Source organism: Piliocolobus tephrosceles, chromosome 21, assembly GCF_002776525.5.
Source record: "Piliocolobus tephrosceles isolate RC106 chromosome 21, ASM277652v3, whole genome shotgun sequence".
Classification (NCBI taxonomy): Eukaryota; Metazoa; Chordata; class Mammalia; order Primates; family Cercopithecidae; genus Piliocolobus; species Piliocolobus tephrosceles.
The window spans coordinates 41472453-41491336 of record NC_045454.1 but is presented as its reverse complement, the minus strand read 5'-3'; the positions used below and the strand labels follow the sequence as shown (position 1 = coordinate 41491336).

The 18884-nt window shown below is 51.3% G+C and overlaps 1 protein-coding gene across 2 annotated transcripts in view; it reads right to left on the bottom strand.

The window, feature by feature from the left end:
* Nucleotides 1–1059: 1059 nt before the first annotated feature.
* RGL3 (ral guanine nucleotide dissociation stimulator like 3) overlaps nt 1060–18884 on the bottom strand; it is a 25376-nt gene continuing 7551 nt past the window's right edge. Inside the window, exons 6-19 of one of the 2 annotated variants that reach the window (XM_023188761.2) lie at nt 13733–13875; nt 13430–13645; nt 12093–12196; nt 11917–12001; nt 9672–9728; nt 9477–9563; nt 9275–9307; nt 9063–9184; nt 7604–7699; nt 7442–7510; nt 7257–7353; nt 4728–4874; nt 4527–4641; nt 1060–1520 (exon numbers count right to left, since the gene is read on the bottom strand). In XM_023188761.2, the coding sequence (XP_023044529.1) occupies nt 1402–1520; nt 4527–4641; nt 4728–4874; nt 7257–7353; nt 7442–7510; nt 7604–7699; nt 9063–9184; nt 9275–9307; nt 9477–9563; nt 9672–9728; nt 11917–12001; nt 12093–12196; nt 13430–13645; nt 13733–13875 (1490 nt within the window). In that variant the 3' untranslated portion in view covers nt 1060–1401. Of the gene's footprint in view, nt 1521–4526; nt 4642–4727; nt 4875–7256; nt 7373–7441; nt 7511–7603; nt 7700–9062; nt 9185–9274; nt 9308–9476; nt 9564–9671; nt 9729–11916; nt 12002–12092; nt 12197–13429; nt 13646–13732; nt 13876–18884 lie in introns of both variants that reach the window. The other variant, XM_023188762.1, reaches the window with a different exon arrangement.

The window sequence follows — 18884 nt, the reverse complement described above, 5'->3', positions numbered from 1 at the left end:
AGAATGGCGTGAACCCGGGAGGCGGAGTTTGCAGTGAGTGGAGATCATGCCACTGCACTCCAGCCTGGGCAACAGAGTAAGACTGTTGTCTCAAAAAAAAAAAAAGAAAAAAAAGAGGCATATTACCCCAAAAATGTTGGGGAAGGAAGTCCTAAACCCTCTTTGTGTGATAAGATCCTTTATTTATTTATTTATTTATTTATTTATTGAGACATTATCTCACTGTATTGCCCAGGCTGGTCTCAAACTCCTGAACTTATGTGATCCTCTTACCTCCACCTCCCAAAGTACTGGGATTACCCTCCTGAGCCACTGTGTCCGGCCAGACAGGGTCCTCTCTGGCATCTGGGTTCAATGTGATACCCGACCCAACACCTTTCTTAGGGCTCTTAGTTTTTGGTTTTGTTTTTGAGACAGGGTCTCCCTCTGTCCTCCAGGCTGGAGTGCACCAGCCCAGTCACTGCTTATTGCAGCTTCAACCTCCCGGGGCTCTGGTGATTCTCCCACCTCAGCCTCCCAAGTAGGTGGTATTACAGTCTCATACCACCATGCTCCGCACATTTTTTGTTTGTTTGTTTTTGAGATAGGATCTTGCTCTGTCACCCAGGCTGGAATGCAGTGGTGCTATCTCTGCTCACTGCAGCCTCCACCTTCCGGGTTCAAGCAATTCTCTTGCCTCAGCCTCCACAGTAGCTGGGATTACAGGCACACGACACCATCCCTGGCTAATTTTTTTGTACTTTTAGTAGAAGACAGGGTTTTACCATGTTGGCCAGGCTGGTCTCGAACTCCTGACCTCAGGCGATCCGCCTGCCTCGGCCTCCCAAAGCGCTGGGATTACAGGCGTGAGTCACTGCACCCAGCCAAATTTTTGTATTTTTTGTAGAGACAGGATCTTGTTATGTTGCCCAGGCTGGTCTTGGCTCCTAGGTTTTACTCTCTCTGTGTTTGTGTGTGTGGGTCTGTGTGTGTGTCTGTGTGTGTGTGTGGTAGTTTTCCTTTATCTTGATAAAGGGTGAACGTGGCACACAGGCGCAAAATAAACAAGACTGACACCTGTTTCATAACTCTGGTCACTATTTTCATCTGCATCTGTCACTTCTGATGCGTCTCAAACATTTGTAACATTTCTCTGGGGAGGGATCTGATGTACCCATGCCCCACCCCTTTCTATATTTATGAGATTGAGCTGTCCACCAGCCACCCATGGGCTGATGTCTTTGAAATATGGATCCAGTACCAACAGGGTCATGAAAAGAGATGGGGTCCAATGGGCTACAGTTGGGGGGTGGTCCTGGGATACAGAGTATAGTGGCCTCTATTGGGGGATGGTGGCTTTCCAGGAGAGGAGTCACAAGCTCGCCTGTGGGACTTGTGTCTTGGGGGCAGGACACAGCTGTCTCAGGTTGGGGAGACAGACAGAGTGTGCCGGGTCCCCTCTTTCCGCCGTAGCATGAAGTCTCCGGGGGCGGCTGGACTCATGGCATAGAAGACGTTGGCATTGTCAGGAATCAGGAGCTCTGGTCAGGAGTGGAGACGATGGTAATAGGCCCTCACAACCTTGTGTCACCCTCACAGAGGACCCGGGAACCTCCTACCACTCACCCTCGAACCTGAACAGCCGTGGGTCCCTCTGCAGCTACTGCCAAGCAAGCTCATTCTGCTCTCACTGAATGAGAGACATGAACCTGGACAACTTCTCACTTGAAAATCTGCACCACCTCAAGCCTTCCCTTATCATAAGCCTGGGCAACCTCCTAGCATTCTCCCCCTCATCACAGACAAGGCAACCTGCAGTAAAAGTTTGGGCAAACTGGCGGGGCGCGGTGCCTCACGCCTGTAATCCCAGCACTTTGGGAGGCCAAGGTGGGTGGATCACTGAAGGTCAGGAATTCGAGACCAGTCTGGCCAACATGGTGAAACCCCGTCTCTACTAAAAACACCAAAAAAATGAGCTGGGTGTGGTGGCGCATGCCTGTCATCCCAGCTACTCAGAAGGCTGAGGCAGGAGAATCACTTGAACCCGGGAGGTGGAGGTTGCAGTGAGCCGAGATCCTGCCATTGCATTCCAGCCTGGGCGACAGCACAAAACTCCATCTCAAAAAATAAAAATAAAAATAAAAATAAAAACAAACGACCACCTGCAGTAAAAGTTTGGGCAAACTTAGACCACCCTAGACCACCCCCCCAAGACAACTTCCTGCTCACCCCACCCCTCCCCCACAACCACTTCCAGCCCATCTCATGTTGCTGTCACCTTGAACAACTTCCCACTTCCAGCCTGCACGAGCTTGTGGCCTCACACTCAGCACCTGAACAACCTGAAGCATCCTGTCCTAATAGCCAGCCAACCTCATGCCATGTACTTCAGCGTGAATACTCTCAATCCCTTGCTTCTCCCTGTCAGACAGGACAATCTCATGCTTCCCTGCTATCCATTTGGCTCTCTCCCATCCCGAGTTCAGATAACTTCAGGGTTCCGGGGGTGAACAAACCTACTTCCTCACAAATCCAAGGCCGGATGCCCTTTAGTCTCCCATCCCTACAGGTTGAGCCTGAACAACCTCACCATGATGCTACAAACTTAAGATCAGACAAATTTCTACACTCCCTTCTCTCACTTGACCCTAGATAATTTTTTTTTTTTTTTTTTGAGACAGAGTCTCGCCCTCTCACCAGGGTGGAGTGCAGTGGCGCGATCTCGGCTCACTCCAACCTCTGCCTCCTGGGTTCAAGCAATTCTCATGCCTCAGCCACCCGAGTAGGCGTGTGCCACCACACCCAGCTAATTTTTGTATTTTTAGTAGAGACAGGGTTTCACCATGTTGGCCAGGCTGGTCTCGATCTCTTGACCTTGTGATCTGCCCGCCTCGACCTCCCAAAGTGTTGAGATTATAGGCATAAGCCAACGCGCCCGGCCTTTTTTTTTTTGTTTTTTTTTAATTGAGACAGGGTCTTGCTCTGTCACCCAGACTGGTGTGATCTCAGTTCACTGCAGCCTCTACCTCCTAGGCTCAAGTGATCCTCCCACCTCAGCCTCCCCAGTAGTTGGAACTACAGGCACATGCCACCATGCTCAGCTAATGTATGTGTGTGTGTGTGTGTGTGTGTGTGTATATATATATATATATTTTTTTTCTTTTGTTTTGTTTTCTTTTTTTTGAGACAGAGTCTTGCTCTGTCGCCAGGCTGGAGTGCAGTGGTGCGATTTTGGCTCACTGCAACCTCCACCTCCTGGGTTCAAGCGATCCTTCTGCCTCAGCCTCCCAAGTAGCTGGGACTACAGGCACTTGCCATCAAGCCCAGCTGATTTTTTTTTCTTATTTTTAGTAGAGACAGGGCTTTACCATATTGGCCAGGCTGGTCTCGAACTCCTGACCTCAAGTGATCCACCCGCTTTGGCCTCCCAAAGTGTTGGGATTATAGGCGTGAGCCACCGCACCCAGCCAATTTCTGTACTTTTTTATAGATGGAGTCTCGTCATGTTGCCCAGGCTGGTCTCGAACTCCTGAGTTCAGACAATCCACCCACCTTGGCCTCCCAAAGTGTTGGGATTACAGTTGTAAGCCACCATGCCCAGCCCATCCTACAAATTTAAGGCCAGACAACCTTCTACACTTGCTTCTGTCACTTGTCCGTGGACAATCTATTTTTTTTTTTTTTTTTTTGAGACGGAGTCTCACTCTGTTGCCCAGGATGGAGTGCAATGGCACGATCTTGGCTCACTGCAACCTCCGCCTCCCAGGTTCAAGTGATTCTCTTGCCTCAGCCTCCCGAGTAGCTGGGATTACAGGCGCCTGAACCACGCCCAGCTATTTTTTTGTTTTGTTTTTAGTAGAGACAAGGTTTCACCATGTTGGCCAGGCTGGTCTCAAACTCCTGACCTCGTGATCCACCTGCCTTGGCCTCCCAAAGTGTTGGGATTACAGACCTGAGCCACCACACTGGGCTCTTTTTTTTGGGGGGACAGAGTCTCACTCTGTTGCCCAGGCTGAAGTGCAGTGCTATGATCTCGGCTCACTGCAACCTCCGCCTTGCAGGTTCAAGCAATTATTCTCCTGCCTCAGCCTCCCGAGTAGCTGGGACTACAGGAGTGTGCCACTACACCCGACTAATTTTTGTATGTATCTTGGAGACGGGGTTTCACCACGTTCATCAGGCTGGTTGCAAACTCCAAACCTCAAGTGATCCACCCAGCTTGACCGTCCAGAGTGCTGGGATTACAGATATGAGCCACCGCGCCTGGCCGGTCCCTGAACAATCTTATTGTCTTTTAAATTCTAGGAAGACGACCTTTGGTGCCTCTCTCTCACACTGAGCCAAGACAACCTCATGACCCTACATCACTGGGGTATAGATATTTTATGTCCTCTTACCCCCACTCTGATTATCTTACCCCTACTCTCTGCCTGAACCACCTCACAGCCCTGTGAACCCAGGTAACCTTGGGCTCCATCCTTGAGCCTGGTCAGTCTGCTCCCCTCCCTGCTGCCCCCAATCCTGAGCTCCAAGCCATCCCCGCTCACCCCTGTCCCCAGGAAGGACTTGAAAGAGCTGATAATCACGGGCCCAGGGCTGGGGTACATTGTGCTTCTGCAAGGCTCGCCGGACCACGCTGGGGGCTTTGTCTTGACTGGTCAGCTGGAAGAGAGGGGCGGGAGGTGAGGCGAGGGCCCCGGCCCCAAGGGCAGGGCAGCCCCTAGCAGACCCCCAGCCCAGCCCCTCACCAAGATGCTTCGATACAGGTTCCCGTGGTCATTGTCGATGCTGATGCGGATGACGCGGGCCTCCGAGCTCTGCTGCGCCGGGAGGGGGATTCGAGGGCTGCCCAGAGGCAAAGGGCCGGGTCTGGGCAGGTCCGGGCTCAGGGGCAGCTGTAGGCAGTAAGGGATGGAGGGTACAACTTGGCTTGTCTGCAGATGCTGAGGGCTAGGAAAGCATGAACTTCTCAGCCACCACTGGTGTCTGCAATAGCCCCACATCGAAAATCTCAAGAAAACATTGGCTGGGGGCAGTGGCTCACGCCTGTAATCCCAGCACCTTGGGAGGCCGAGGCGGGCGGATCACCTGAGGTCAGGAGTTCAAGACCAGCCTGGCCAACATGGTGAAACTCCGTCTCTACTAAAAACACAAAAATTAGTGGGGCTTGGTGGTGCATGCCTGTAATCCCAGCTACTCGGGAGGCTGAGGCAGGAGAATCACTTGAATTTGGGAGGCAGCGGTTGTAGTGGGCCAAGATCACGCCACTGCATTCCAGCCTGGGTGACAGAGCGAGACTCCATCTCAAAAATAAATAAATAAACAAATAATAAAATAAAATAAAATCTCAAGAAAACATAGTACTTCCCCCTGCGCATGCAGAGCCTGGGACATGCAACTAGGGTACATTCACAAGCCTTCATATACACCACCCTACCATATACAGACTTTGGTTCCCTATTACAGAAACAGACGTGAACGGTGTTCATATACACACAACCCATACTCATACACAAGAAATCCTGTGTACACACATATGTTGAGAGTGGTTGGACACTCATAGCCCGTGCCAATGAACAACCCCACACATGATCTCGTAAATACTCAGGCCCACATTTCCTCTTCTGGTATGCAGATTCTTTTCTTTTTCTTTTTTTGAGATTGAGTCTTGCTCTGTTGCCCAGGCTGGAGCGCAGTGATGCCATCTCGGCTCACTGCAACCTCTACCTCCCAGGTTCAAGCAATTCTCGTGCCTCACCCTCCCACGTAGCTGGGACTACAGGTGTGCACCACCATACCCAGCTAACTTTTTTTTTTTTTGAGATGGAGTCTCTCTCTGTCACCCAGGCTGGAGTGCAGTGGCTCGATCTTGGCTCACTGCAAGCTCCATGCCCCGGGTTCACACTATTCTCTTGCCTCAGCCTCCGGAGTAGCTGGGACTACAGGCGTTCGCTACCACGCCCAGCTAATTTCTTCTATTTTTCAGTAGAGACGGGGTTTCACCATGTTAGCCAGGATGGTCTTGAGCTCCTGACCTCATGATCCGCCTGCCTTGGCCTCCCAAAGTGCTGGGATTACAAGTGTGAGCCACCATACCTGGCCAATTTTTGTATTTTCAGTAGAGACAGGGTTTCACCATGTTAGCCAGGATGGTCTCGAGCTCCTGACCTCGTGATCCACCTGCCTCGGCCTCCCAAAGTGCTGGGATTACAAGTGTGAGCCACTGCACTCGGCCAATTTTTGTATTTTCAGTAGAGACGGGGTTTCACCATGTTGGCCAGGATGGTCTCGATCTCTTGACCTCGTAATCCGCACACCTCGGCCTCCCAAAGTGCTTGGATTACAGACTTGAGCCACTACGCCCAGCCTCTTTTTCTTTATAAACAGTGTCTCTCTCTGTCATGCAGGTTAGAGTGCCGTGGCATGATCGTAGCTCACTGCAGCCTCAAACTTCTGGGCTCAAGCGATCCTTCTGAGCCTGCTGAGTAGTGGGGACTACACCCAGCTAATTTTTTTGACTTTTAATAGAGACAGGGTCTCACCATGTTGCCCAGGCTGGTCTTGAACTCCTGGCCTCAAGCAATCCTCCCACCTTGGCCTCCCAAAGTGCCGGGATCACAGGCAATAGCCACCATGTCTGGCATGGTATGCAGATTCTTAGGGACATACATGTCCTCAAAAAAGTGTAGGCTGGGTGCGGTGGCTCACGCCTGTAATCCCAGCACTTTGGAAGGCCAAGGTGAGTGCATTGTTTGAGCTCAGGAGTTCGAAACCTACCTGGGCAACATGGCGAGACCTCACCTCTACTAAAGACAAAAAATAGCAGGGCGTGGTGGTGTACACCTGTGGTCCCAGCTACTTGGGAGGCTGAGGTGGAAGGATCGCTTGAGCCTGGGGGAGGGGTGGGACTTGTGGTGAGCTGAGATTGCACCACTGCACTTCAGCTTGGGTGACAGAGCGAAAAAGGCCTGTTTCAAATAAAAAGAGGGTGTGATGTGATTGCACCCTAGATGCCCCATGGGTAAGCAGTTACACAGGTCCAGATCTGAGTACGAGTCAGATTGATGAGTGATCACCCAAACAGGGCCATGCAGATGCACGCAATGCCCTGGATGGATAACCCGGGTGCTCAGTTTGTCTCCTGTATACACTCCTGGCCCCACAATCCTGTGTGTACACATATGCATGCACACACACACACACACACACACACACACACACACACACAGAGCCTGGGTGCCCACAGGCGCGTATGCACATACAAACTGTCTTGGTACCTTGGTGCTGGGGCCCTGGGGCCCTGGAGAGGCCGGGGGACTGCCAGCAGGAGCATCTCTGCTTCTGGGACTTGAGGGGGGAGACCCTGGGGACACACTGGGGGAGATGCAGAGGCCGAGGTGGGGTGGCTGTGCTGACTCCTGATCCCACGCTCCCTGGTCCCGTCACCAAGCAGAATGCTCACCTGGAGGTGGGGGATGAGGGGTTTCCGGGACTCCAACTAGGGAATGAGCTTTTCTCTCGGGAAAGCTTCCTAAGGATGGGGACAGGGGATGAAGCTAAGGCAGGAGCAGACCCTGCTGATATCTGCCCACATCACTCCCCACACACACAGCCCGAAACTCACGCACTGAGACGTTTGGTGAGGCTGATCCGCCGTTGGATTCGTGGGGAGCTGGGGCAGGAGGCAGCTGGTGGCTCAATGACCCGGGAGAGCCGGTAGCTGAGGGGGTCAACATGTGGATGAGGTGGTGGGGGCAGAAAATACAGGGGATGGAGAGATAAGAGTTAGAATCAGTTGGGAGGTGGGTTTGGGGTGTAAGAGGGAGCAACCAGAGGTGGCATCCCACATGTCAGGGTCAGGGTGGTAAATGAGGGTCATTGAGCACCAAGGTTTTATCAGAGATGGGACAGGATGGCTGGTCAAGAGGTCACAAAGATATTCACAGGGTGGCATTAAGGAATCAAATTGGGTCAGGATTAAAGTCAGGGTCAGGACCGGGCGTGGTGGCTCACGCCTGTAGTCCTAGCACTTTGGGAGGCCAACGCGAGAGGATTGCTTTGGGTCAGGAGTTTGAAACCAGCCTGGCCAATATAGTGAAATCCCATCTGTACTAAAAATGCAAGAAATTAGCTAGGTGTGGTCGCTTGCGCCTATGATTGCGGCTACTCGGGAGGATGAGGCAAGAGAATTGCTTGAACCTGGGAGGCGGAGGCTGCAGTGAGCCGAGATCGTGCCACTGCACTCCAGCCTGGGCAACAGAACGAGAGTCTGTTTCAAAAATAAATAAATAAAATTAAAAAATAAAGTCAAGGTCAGACTGGGGTCTGGTCACCACTGGGGTCAATGGTTAGGGTCACAGTTATATAGAAAGAAAGTACACAGTTGTGATAGTCAAGTTGGACAAATAAACATGAAAGTTGGAGTCGGTTACTCAGAACTGAGGGTCAAGGGTTGGGGTCAGAGAGTCAGATTCAGATGAGGGGTCATGGGTCAGATAGGACCAAACATGGGGAAGTCAACACTTGGGACAGTTGAGTTGAATGACCAACTGAATGATAAAGTTGAGGTTAGAAAATCAGATGGGGTCAAAATTGAGGTCAGAGATCAATTGTGATTTTTTTTTTTTTTTTTTTTTGAGACAGGGTCTTACTCTGTTACCTAGACTGGAGCTGCAGTGGTGTGATTTTGGCTCACTCCAACCTCCACCTCCCAGGCTCCAGCAATCCTCCCACTTCAGCCTCCCAAGTAGCTGAGACCAATGGCACTCAACACCATGTTCAGCTAATTTTTGTATTTTTTTGTAGGGATGGAGTTTCGCCATGTTGCCCAGGCTGGTCTCAAACTCCTGGGCTCAAGCGATCCACCCACCTTGGCCTCCCAAGTGCTGGGATTACACGTGTGAACCACCAGGCCCAGTCTATTTGATTCGGCTGGAGATACTGCAAGGTCACAGGTTGTAGGGGGGGTCAGGGCTCAAGAGGGGGTCTTGGGAGGAGCTGGAGGTGTGTACGGAGTGGGTGGAATCCAGTTCGTGACCCAGGATCGGCTGGGGTGGGGCCAGGACAGGCTACAGGGTGGTCACCTCTGCTCCTCACTGAGCTGGCGCTGGGCATGCAGGGCAGCCAGGATGGGCGGGTGGGGGCTCAGGGTGTAGCTCTGACAGCGCCTCTGCAGCTGCTGGATGCGGGCCAGGATCTCCCACTCCTGGGGGATGAGCCTCTGAGACTCGACCCCTGCCCCACCCCCACCCCACCCTCAGGCACCACCCCCACACCCACTGTAGCCTCCACTCACCTTCCTCCTCTTCTCAAAGTTAATGAGATCCCCCTGGGGGCAAAGTATGTCTGAATTACAGCACCCAGGGTCAAGGGTCAAGGTCAGGGGCTGGGATGTCAGGAGCCCCACTGTGGGGCGGGGTCAGCAGTACAGGTAGGATCAAGGGTGGATATCGAGGCAAGTGGAGCTGGGGTCAGGGGTCAAGGGTCAGGGATCAGACCTCCAACATATCCGGCAGGGCTGTGTCCAGCATAACCAGGTCGGTGAGGAAAGTGCCAAGGTAGGGGACAGGGCCTGGCGGTGGTTTCTGCGGCCCCCAAAGCTCCAGTCACTCAGGGCCATAACTGACTCCATCAATCTCCATGCCCCTCCCTGAAGGTCCCACTTGTCCCCATCCCAAACTGTAATCACTCACCGAGGGCAGGCTGCCTGGGGTGTTGTCCTCTTTTTGGGATCCTTCAGTGGCCTCCTCCTGGGGGAAGAGAAAAACTGAGCAGGCCTGGGGTCTCCTCGGACAATTCCTCAGGGACGATGCCTGCAGACCCATTGTATATACCCTTCGTGCTTTGAGTAATAAAAAGCTAGTGGTGGGCCAGGCGCGATGGCTCATGCCTGCAATCCCAGCACTGTGGGAGGCCAAGGCAAGCAGATCATGTGAGGTCAGGAGTTTGAGACCACCCTGGCCAATATAGTGAAACCCCGTCTCTACTAAAAATACAAAAATTAGCCAGGTTTGGTGGCTCACGCCTGTAGTCCCAGCTACTTGGGAGGCTGAGGCAGAAGGATAGCTTGAACCTGGGAAGCAGAGGCTGTAGTGAGCCGAGATCGCGCCACTGCACTCCAGCCTGGGCGACAGAGCGAGACTCTCTCTCTCAAAAAAAAACTATTTTTTAAAGGCCGGACATGGTGGCTCACGCCTGTAATCCCAGCACTTTTGAAGGCTGAGGCTGGTGGATCACATGAAGTAAGGAGTTTGAGACCAGCCTGGCTAACAGAGTGAAACCCTGTTTCTACTAAAAATACAAAAAACTAGCTGGGCGTGGTAGCTTGTTTCTGTAATCCCAGCTACTCGGGAGGCTGAGGCAGGAGAATCGTTTGAACCCGGGAGGCAGAGGTTGCAGTGAACCGAGATCGCACCATTGCACTCCAACTTGGGCAACAAGACCAAAACATCTCAAAAAAAAAAAAAAAAAAAAAGCCAGTGGTGAAGGCCCACTCTAGAAGCCAGACCACCTTGGGTGGGGGTGGAGAGGAGATAAGCAGCAGGGAGAGGACTCCCCCATGAGAGGTGGGGCTTGTAGGGGTGGTGGCCCCCAGGGCCAGCCTTAACAAGGAAAGAATCCTTGTCTGCAGCTGGATGGCACAGGCCTGCCAAGGATCTCCTGGGTATCCTGAATTTGCTGTTGTTTATTTACTTTTTATTTTATTTTATTTTGAGATAGAGTCTCACTTTGTCACTCAGGCTGAAGTGTAGTGGCATGATCTTGGCTCACTGGAGCCTTGACAGCCCAAGTTCAAGTGATCCTCCCACCTCAGCCTCCTGAGTAGCTGGGACTACAGGTGTGCACCACCAACGCCCAGCTAATTTTTGTATTTTTTGCAGAGATGGGGTTTTGCCATGTTGCCCAGGTTGGTCTTGAACTCCTGGGCTCAAGTGATCCTCTCACCTAGGCCTCCCAAAGTGCTGGGATTATAGGCGTGAGCCACAGAGCCCAGCTCATGTGTTGTTCTAGGTGCTGGGTAGCTAACAGTGAACATAAAAGATAAAATTTGGCTGGGAGTGATGGCTCACGCCTGTAATGCCAACACTTTGGGAAGCCAAGGCAAGTGGATCACCTCAGGTTAGGGATTCAAGACCAGCCTGGCCAACATGACAAAACCCCCTCTCTACCAAATACAAAAATTAGCCAGGTGTGGTGGCAGGTGCCTGTAATCCTAGCTACTTGGGAGGCTGAAGCAGAGAGAATTGCTTGATCCTGGGAGGTGGAGGTTGCAGTGAGCCAAGATCGTGCCACTGCATTCCAGTCTGGGTGACGGAGTGAGACTCCGTCTCAATACAAACAAACAAAGAAACAAACAAACAAAAAACACAATGACGACAACAACAACAAAAAACCAGATGTGTGGTTTTGGGGATGATAGAGGCTGGGAAGGCCTCTCAGAGGCAGGGACATTTGATCAGAGACCAGAAGGAGGTGAGTGAGCAAGTTGCATGCAAACCTTGAGGGGTGGAGAATGTTCCAGGCCCAAGCATCTATTCTAGATTCACTATAAAAACCATTGCATGATTGCAATGAGAATCTAGATCTTGCCTATAAATAAGCCAGACTTTTGACACACATTTTTTAGTTTTGCTTATCAAGGTAAAGTCCTCAGAACATTTTATTTTGTTCCCACCCTGTGCTATGACTCTGGCCTTAAGTAACCTTTTCTTTGTGATTTCTTGTGTTTTGCTGAGTGAATAAATAGGGCAGTCACTGACTGTGAACTATAACGCAGGAAGTAAAGGAAAGAAAAACATGCAACCCGTCAGGGACAAGGGTAAGGTCATTACTGAGCAGAGTGTCCTGACCACAGCAGGGCGGTTCTCCCTGCCTGGCCCCAAGTCCCTCCCCCAATTTCCCGGGCCTAAAATCCCCGGGATCTGCATCCATCTGTACCTGGAAAAGAATCTCTCTGCTGCTAAGGTGGTTGTTCTCATCGGAGAAAATCTGCGAAAGTTTCCTGAAAGTAGATAGCGGTTCCCTGGGAGGACAGGAAAAGGGTGGTCAGGGGTCAGTGGCTTGGAAGGGTCAGACCTGGGATGGGGTAGGGAAGAGGTCCCGCCCCAGCTCACCGGCTTACGGCCCCCCAGCTGCGCTTGAGCCGGTAGATGGGGTTAGATTGCAGGGCGGACAGGATGGCGCGCAAGGAGGAGAAGTTCCGCAGGTCTCGGCATCGCTGCCAGGCGGTGGGGACGCAGGTCAGACCCAGGCATTATCCAGCTTTCTATGGCCCAGGCTGGAGTGCAGTGGCTCGATCATAACTCACTGGCAGCCTGGAACTCCTGGGCTTAAGTGATCCACATGCCTCAGCCTCCTGCCTCAGTAGCTGGGACTACAGGCGCGTGCCATCATGTACGGCTAATTTTTATTTTATTATTATTAATTTATTAATTTATTTATTTTTTAGACAGAGTCTCGCTTTATCTCCCAAGCTGGAATGCAATGGCCGGATCTTGGCTCACTGCAACCTCCGCCTCCCAGGTTCAAGCGATTATCCTGCCTCAGCCTCCCAAGTAGCTGGGATTACAGAGGCACACCACCACACCAGGCGAATTTTTTTTTTGTAAGGCTAATTTTTTTTTTTTTTTTTTTTTTTGAGACGGCGTCTGGCTCTGTCGCCCAGGCTGGAGTTCAGTCTCTGCTCACTGCAAGCTCCGCCTCCCGGGTTCGCGCCAGTCTAAGTCTCAGCCTCCAGAGTAGCTGGGACCACATGAGTCCGCCACTACGCCTGGTTAATTTTTTTTGTATTTTTTAGTAGAGACGGGGTTTCACTGTGTTAGCTAGGATGATCTCGATCTCCTGACCTCGTGATCTGCCCGCCTCGGCCTCCCAAAGTGCTGGGATTACAGGCGTGAGCCACTGCGCCAGGCCTGTAAGTCTAATTTTTATTTATTTATTTTTTTTATTGGTCTCACTGTGTTGCCTAGTCTGGTCTCAAACTCCAGGGTTCAAGCGATCCTCCCTCTCCCCAAAGGGTTGGGATTACAAGAGTGAGTCACTGCGCCCAGCCTGATCCCGTGACTTGTGACGCCAGATCGGACCCCTGGGTCTTGTCTCACATCGGACAAGCTACCAAGACTCCCACTCATGCCCTAGGAGTCCCTTCCTCCCTCCTCCCTCCTCCCTCGGGCTCCAGCCCCTCCCCCAGCTGCCCCTCCAGCTCTTACCTCCGACCTTGACTTCTCGGGTCCCGGCTCCCTACTTCTCCCAGCTGCCTTGGGACCTAGTCGTGCCGGCAGCCTATCTGCAGGACCCAGACCCTCCTCCCTGAACCCAAGTCTCACCCTAGGTATCAACTTTCCACCCCCTTCCCTCCCTTCCGCCTAGACACGCCCTCTCTCCGGAGTCCTCATTTCTTCTCCTTGCCCCAGGGCCCGCCCCTGCATGCCCTCCCCGCGCCCCAACACACCTGGGCGATGCGGATCCACTTCTCCAGCCGCTGCGCCCTCTGCGGGGCGGTCAAGCCCGGCGCTCCGAGCACGGAACCCAGCACACAGCCGGTCACTGTGTTAAACTGGGCCACGGTGGCGCGCACCGTGGGGGAGGCGCCTGCAGCCCCCGGCCGGTCCCTCTGCGACCACACGGAGCCCAGGCACTCGTAGGGCCTCACCTTGGAGAAGAGCTCCTGGGCCAGGGGAGGGGTGTGGGATTAGTGCTTAGCAGAACCTGTTCCCTCACTGTGGCTCATCCCGACCCAGTCCGGGATCCTCACCAAGTCCATGAGGGTCAGCTGCTCGGCCACCTCGTCCACGCTGAAGTCCAGGAGCTGGGGAGCTTGCGGCATGAGTCCTTCCTCTTCCTCCGCGCAGGGCTCTGCAGAGTCTGGGTCAGAAGTTTGGGCAACTCTGGGAGGTCCTGATCATTAGAAAGGGTTACAAACTCTCAAGTTTGAATCCAAGACTGGCTGTGTGACCTTGGGCAAGTCCCTGTCCCTCTCTGAGCCTCACTTTCCTCATTTGTAAAACGGAGAACTCTCTGAATTTTTTTTTTTTTTTCTCTTTTCTGTGACAGTCTTACTCTGTTGCTCAGGCTGGAGTGCAATGGCACAATCTCAGCTCACTGCAACCTCCGCCTCCTGGGTTCAAGTGATTCTTCTGCCTCAGTCTTCCGAGTAGCTGGGATTACAGGCATGTGCCACCATGCCCGGCTAATTTTAGCATTTTTAATAGAAACGAGCTTTCACCATGTTGGCCAGGCTGGTCTCAAATTCCTGACCTCAAGTGATCTGTCCACCTGGGCCTCCCAAAGAGCTGGAATTACAGGTGTGAGCCACCACGCCCGGCCCTGAATGTTTTTAAGGATGTAACAGCAACAGTGATGTTCACTAAGCAGCTAGTGTGGATTTATTCAGTAACTCACCACACCAGTCCAGTGAGGGAGGTATTGTTATTTATACAGCTTTTACAGTTAAGGAAAGGGAGGCAAAAAAAAAAAAAAAATTGTCACACCTTCGGTGAATGGTAGGCCAGGGATTTGAAGCCAGGTACTCAAAGGCCAGAGAAGAAAATAAAGCTTTGTAATTTTGAATATGTATTAGGATAAGATTAATCTGACCTCTTTTTTTGGAAAGAGGTGATATGACTTCCTGGTTCAGGGAAGGCTATTGTCAGAAAGTCTCAAACTCAAATGCAAACTTGTCCACTAGTTTGCTGTGTAAAGCATGTATTTTAACCTCTCTGTGTCGCTCTGTTCTCTTTCTTCTTTTTTGAATGGATGGAGTCTGACTCTGTCTCCCAGGCTGGAGTGCAATGGTGCGATCTTGGCTCACTGCAACCTCTGCCTCTGGGGTTCAACCAATTCTCCTGCCTCAGTCTCCCAAGTAGCTGGGATTACAGGCAAGAGCCACCATGCCCAGCTAACTTTTGTATTTTTGTAGAGACAGGGTTTCACCATGTTGGCCAGGTTGGTCTTGAACTCCTGACCTCAAGTGATCTGCCTGCTTCGGCCTCCCAAAGGTGCTGGGATTGCAGGGGTGAGCTGTGTCTTCTTTTTGAAACAGGCTCTCACTTTGAAACAGGGTCACACAAGCTGGAGTACAGTGGTGTGATCACAGTTCACCGCAGCCTCAACCTTTTGGGGTCCAGTGATCCTCCTGCCTCAGCCTCCTGAGTTGCTGGGACTACAGGCACACACCACCATGCCCAGCTAATTTTTTATTTTTTGTACAGACAGGGTCTCATTATGTTGCCAGGCTGGTCTCAAACACCTGAGCTCAAGCGATCCTCCCTCTTGGCTTCCCAAAATTTTGAGATTGCGGGTGTGAGCCAGTGCACCTGGCTGTGGATTTCGTTTTTGTTTTTGTTTAAGATCATGCATACCAGATTGCTATAAAGTGCTCAACAAATATGAATAATTTTACTTTAGTGGATTTTGATGGTGGCGCCCCCTAAGGGAAACTTTGGAAGTTGGGATCTTGAATTGTGCCCTCCAGACATTTGTGTCTTTGAATAACCTGTTTGTGGCTGGTACCAAGGTAGTGACTTTTCTCAGTTGAGTGTTCACAGGTGCAGATCGAACTCCTTGTTCTACTCTTTCCCCCCTTCTCACTACTGCACTTGACTTGTCTTTAAGAAAGGAAGAAGGGGCCTGGCACAGTGGCTCAAGCCTGTAATCCCAGCACTTTGGGAGGCCGAGACGGGCGGATCACAAGGTCAGGAGATCGAGACCATCCTGGCTAACACAGTGAAACCCCGTCTCTACTAAAAAACAGAAAAAATTAGCCAGGCATGGTAGCGGGCGCCTATAGTCCTAGCTACCCGGGAGGCTGAGGCAGGAGAATGGCCCAGAAGGCGGAGCTTGCAGTGAGCCGAGAACATGCCACTGCACTCCAGCCTGGGTGACAGAGCGAGACTCCATCTCAAAAAACAAAACAACAACAACAAAAAAAACAAAAACACAAACAAAAGAAAAACTTGTTTGCAATAATCTGCACCTACGTACAACCTGACTATTTTGTTCATAAACACAAATTGTTTTGGCTCCAAGAATGCAAGGACCATGAAAGTCCGGGCTTTGTTTTGTTTGCAAATTGCAAATGCTGTTCACAAGTTTGGAAAATGACGTCCCCAGCACCTATGTTGCTGTCTTTGCCTCACCAGCGTCCTCCCCTGCGTTACTTGGTGCTTGTTGCTGTCGGTACAACAGCACCGTGACACTACACTGTGATGCAAGGACAGGCAAAGACACGGGACAATCTCATCATGTGTCCCAGTGGGGCATACCCAAGCATTACCCACTGAACACATGGTTTATTGCTGTGTAAATTACTCACTTTCCTCCTCCTTTGTACTAGTTATGGCATCATACTATGATTTTATTTATTTATTTTGTGACGGAGTCTTGCTCTGTCGCCCAGGCTGGAGTGCAGTGGCTCGATCTCCGCTTACAGCAACCTCTGCCTCCAGGGTTCAAGCGATTCTCCTGCCTCAGCCTCCCGAGTAGCTGAGACTACAGGAGGTGCCACAATACCCAGCTAATTTTTTTTTTTTTTTAAGTAGTGATGGGGTTTCACCATGTTGGCCAGACTGGTCTCGAACTCCTGACCTCAGGTGATCCCCCTGCCTCGGCTTCCCAAAGTGCTGGGATTACAGGTATGAGCCACCGCACCCTGCCCCACCCAATACTATTATTTTAAAATAATCTTTGTAAATCTGTGTAATTACCTCTTTACTCTTGAATTAGGACAGGTGGCATTGCAAAATATTAGTTTTTAGAAGTGGGTACTGGGATGGGCACACCTATAATCCCAGCACTTTTGGAGGTTGAGGTAGGAGGATTGCTTGAGACCAGGAGTTTGAGACCAGCCTGGGCAGCATAGTGAGACCCCATCTCTACAGAAAAAAATTTTTTAAAGTTGCGCATCCTGATGCACACCTGTAGTCTCACCAACTCAAAGGCTTAGAGGGGAGGATCTCTTGAGCCCAGGAGGTCAAGGCTGCAGTGACCTGTGATCATGCCATGGCATTCCAACCTGGGTGACAGAGCAAGAAACTGTCTCCGCCCTCAAAAAAAAGTGGTCACTGGAAAAAAAATGCCCCTACATCTAATCAAACCTTTAAGTGTTACAGCAATAATGGGGATAGAGAAACATGCTACATGACACTATGAAGAAGCGAACAGGTAAATCCAAAAGAATGTGAGGCGTACCTCTGGACAAATTACCCATTTTTTTGTCCTCTAATGGCTTCAAACAAGAGGCAATGGGGATCTGTTACAGAATAAAAGAGACTTAAGAACAAACAACCAGTCAGGGGCGGTGACTCATGTCTGTAATCCTGACACTTTGGGAGGCCGAAGTGGGCAGATCTCTAGAGGTTAGGAGTTCGAGACCAGCCTGGCCAACATGGCGAAACCCCCTCACTACTAAAGATACAAAAATTAGCTGGGCGTGACGGTGGGCACCTGTAATCTCAGCTACTCAGGCGGCTGAGGCAGGAGAATTGCTTGAACCCAGGAGGCAGAGGTTGCAGTGAGCCGAGATCACGCCATTGTACACCAGCCTGGACGACAGAGTGAGACTCCATCTCAAAAAAAAAAAAAAAAAAAAAAGAAAGAGAGAGAGAAGCAAACAACCACATGCCTTGAGTAGGTCTTCTTTGGATTTCAATTTGAAGAAACAACTACTCCTCCTTCCTGCAGCTCTGTCGCCTAGACTGGAGTGTAGGGACATGCTTACAGCTCACAGCAGCCTTGATTTTCCGGGGTCAAGAGATCCTCACACCTCAGCATCCTAAGTAGCTGGGACTATAGGCACGTGCCACAACACCTGGCCAGAAACAACTGTCAAAAAAATGTAGGGCTGGACATGGTGGTAGGCACCTGTGGTCCCAGCTACTCAGGAGGCTGAGGTGGGAGGGTCAAGAGTTCAAGCCCAGCCCAGGCAAAATGGGAAGACCCAGTGTCCAAAAACACAGGTTCAGGGGCAAGTGAAGGATTTGAATATTTGAATATGGACTGGGTATTTTTTCTTTTTTTGAAGCAGGATCTCGCTCTGTTACCTAGGCCGGACTATAGTGGCACAATCACGGCTCACTGCAGCCTTGACCCTCCCAGGTTAAAATGATCCTCTTGCCTCAGCCTCCCAAGCAGCTGGGACTATAGACAGTCACCACCACGCTCTGCTAATTATTTGTAGACACAAAGTTTCAACATGTTGCCCAGACTGGTCTCAATCTCCTGGGCTCAAGCCATCCATCTGCCTTGGCCTCCCAAAGTGCTGGGATTGCCAGTGGGAGCCTCTGCTTTCGGCTTGGACTGGGTATTTTTTTATATCAAATATTTCTGATTTTGTTTTAAAATTATAAACATGAAGGTTACTAAAAAAATAAAAATAAAAGGGCTGGGCGCCATGGCTCATGCCTGCAATCCCAACAATTTGGGAGGCCGAGGTGGGCAGATCACCTGAGGTCAGGAGTTCGAGACCAGCCTGACAAACATGGAGAAACTCCCCCCTCAACTAAAAATACAAAATTAGCCAGGAGTGGTGCTGCGCACCTGTAATCCCAGCTACTAGGGAGGCTGAGGCAGGAGAATCACTTGAATCCAGGAGGCGGAGGTTGAGGTGAGCTGAGATCCTGCCATTGCACTCTAGCCTGGGCAGCAAGAGTGAAACTCCATCTCAAAACAAAAAAAAAGGCCGGGCGCGGTGGCTCAAGCCTGTAATCCCAGCACTTTCAGCACTTTGGGAGGCCGAGACGGGTGGATCACGAGGTCAGGAGATCGAGACCATCCTGGCTAACACGGTGAAACCCCGTCTCTACTAAAGGTACAAAAAACTAGCCAGGCGAGGTGGCGGGCGCCTGTAGTCCCAGCTACTCTGGAGGCTGAGGCAGGAGAATGGCGTAAACCCGGGAAGCGGAGCTTGC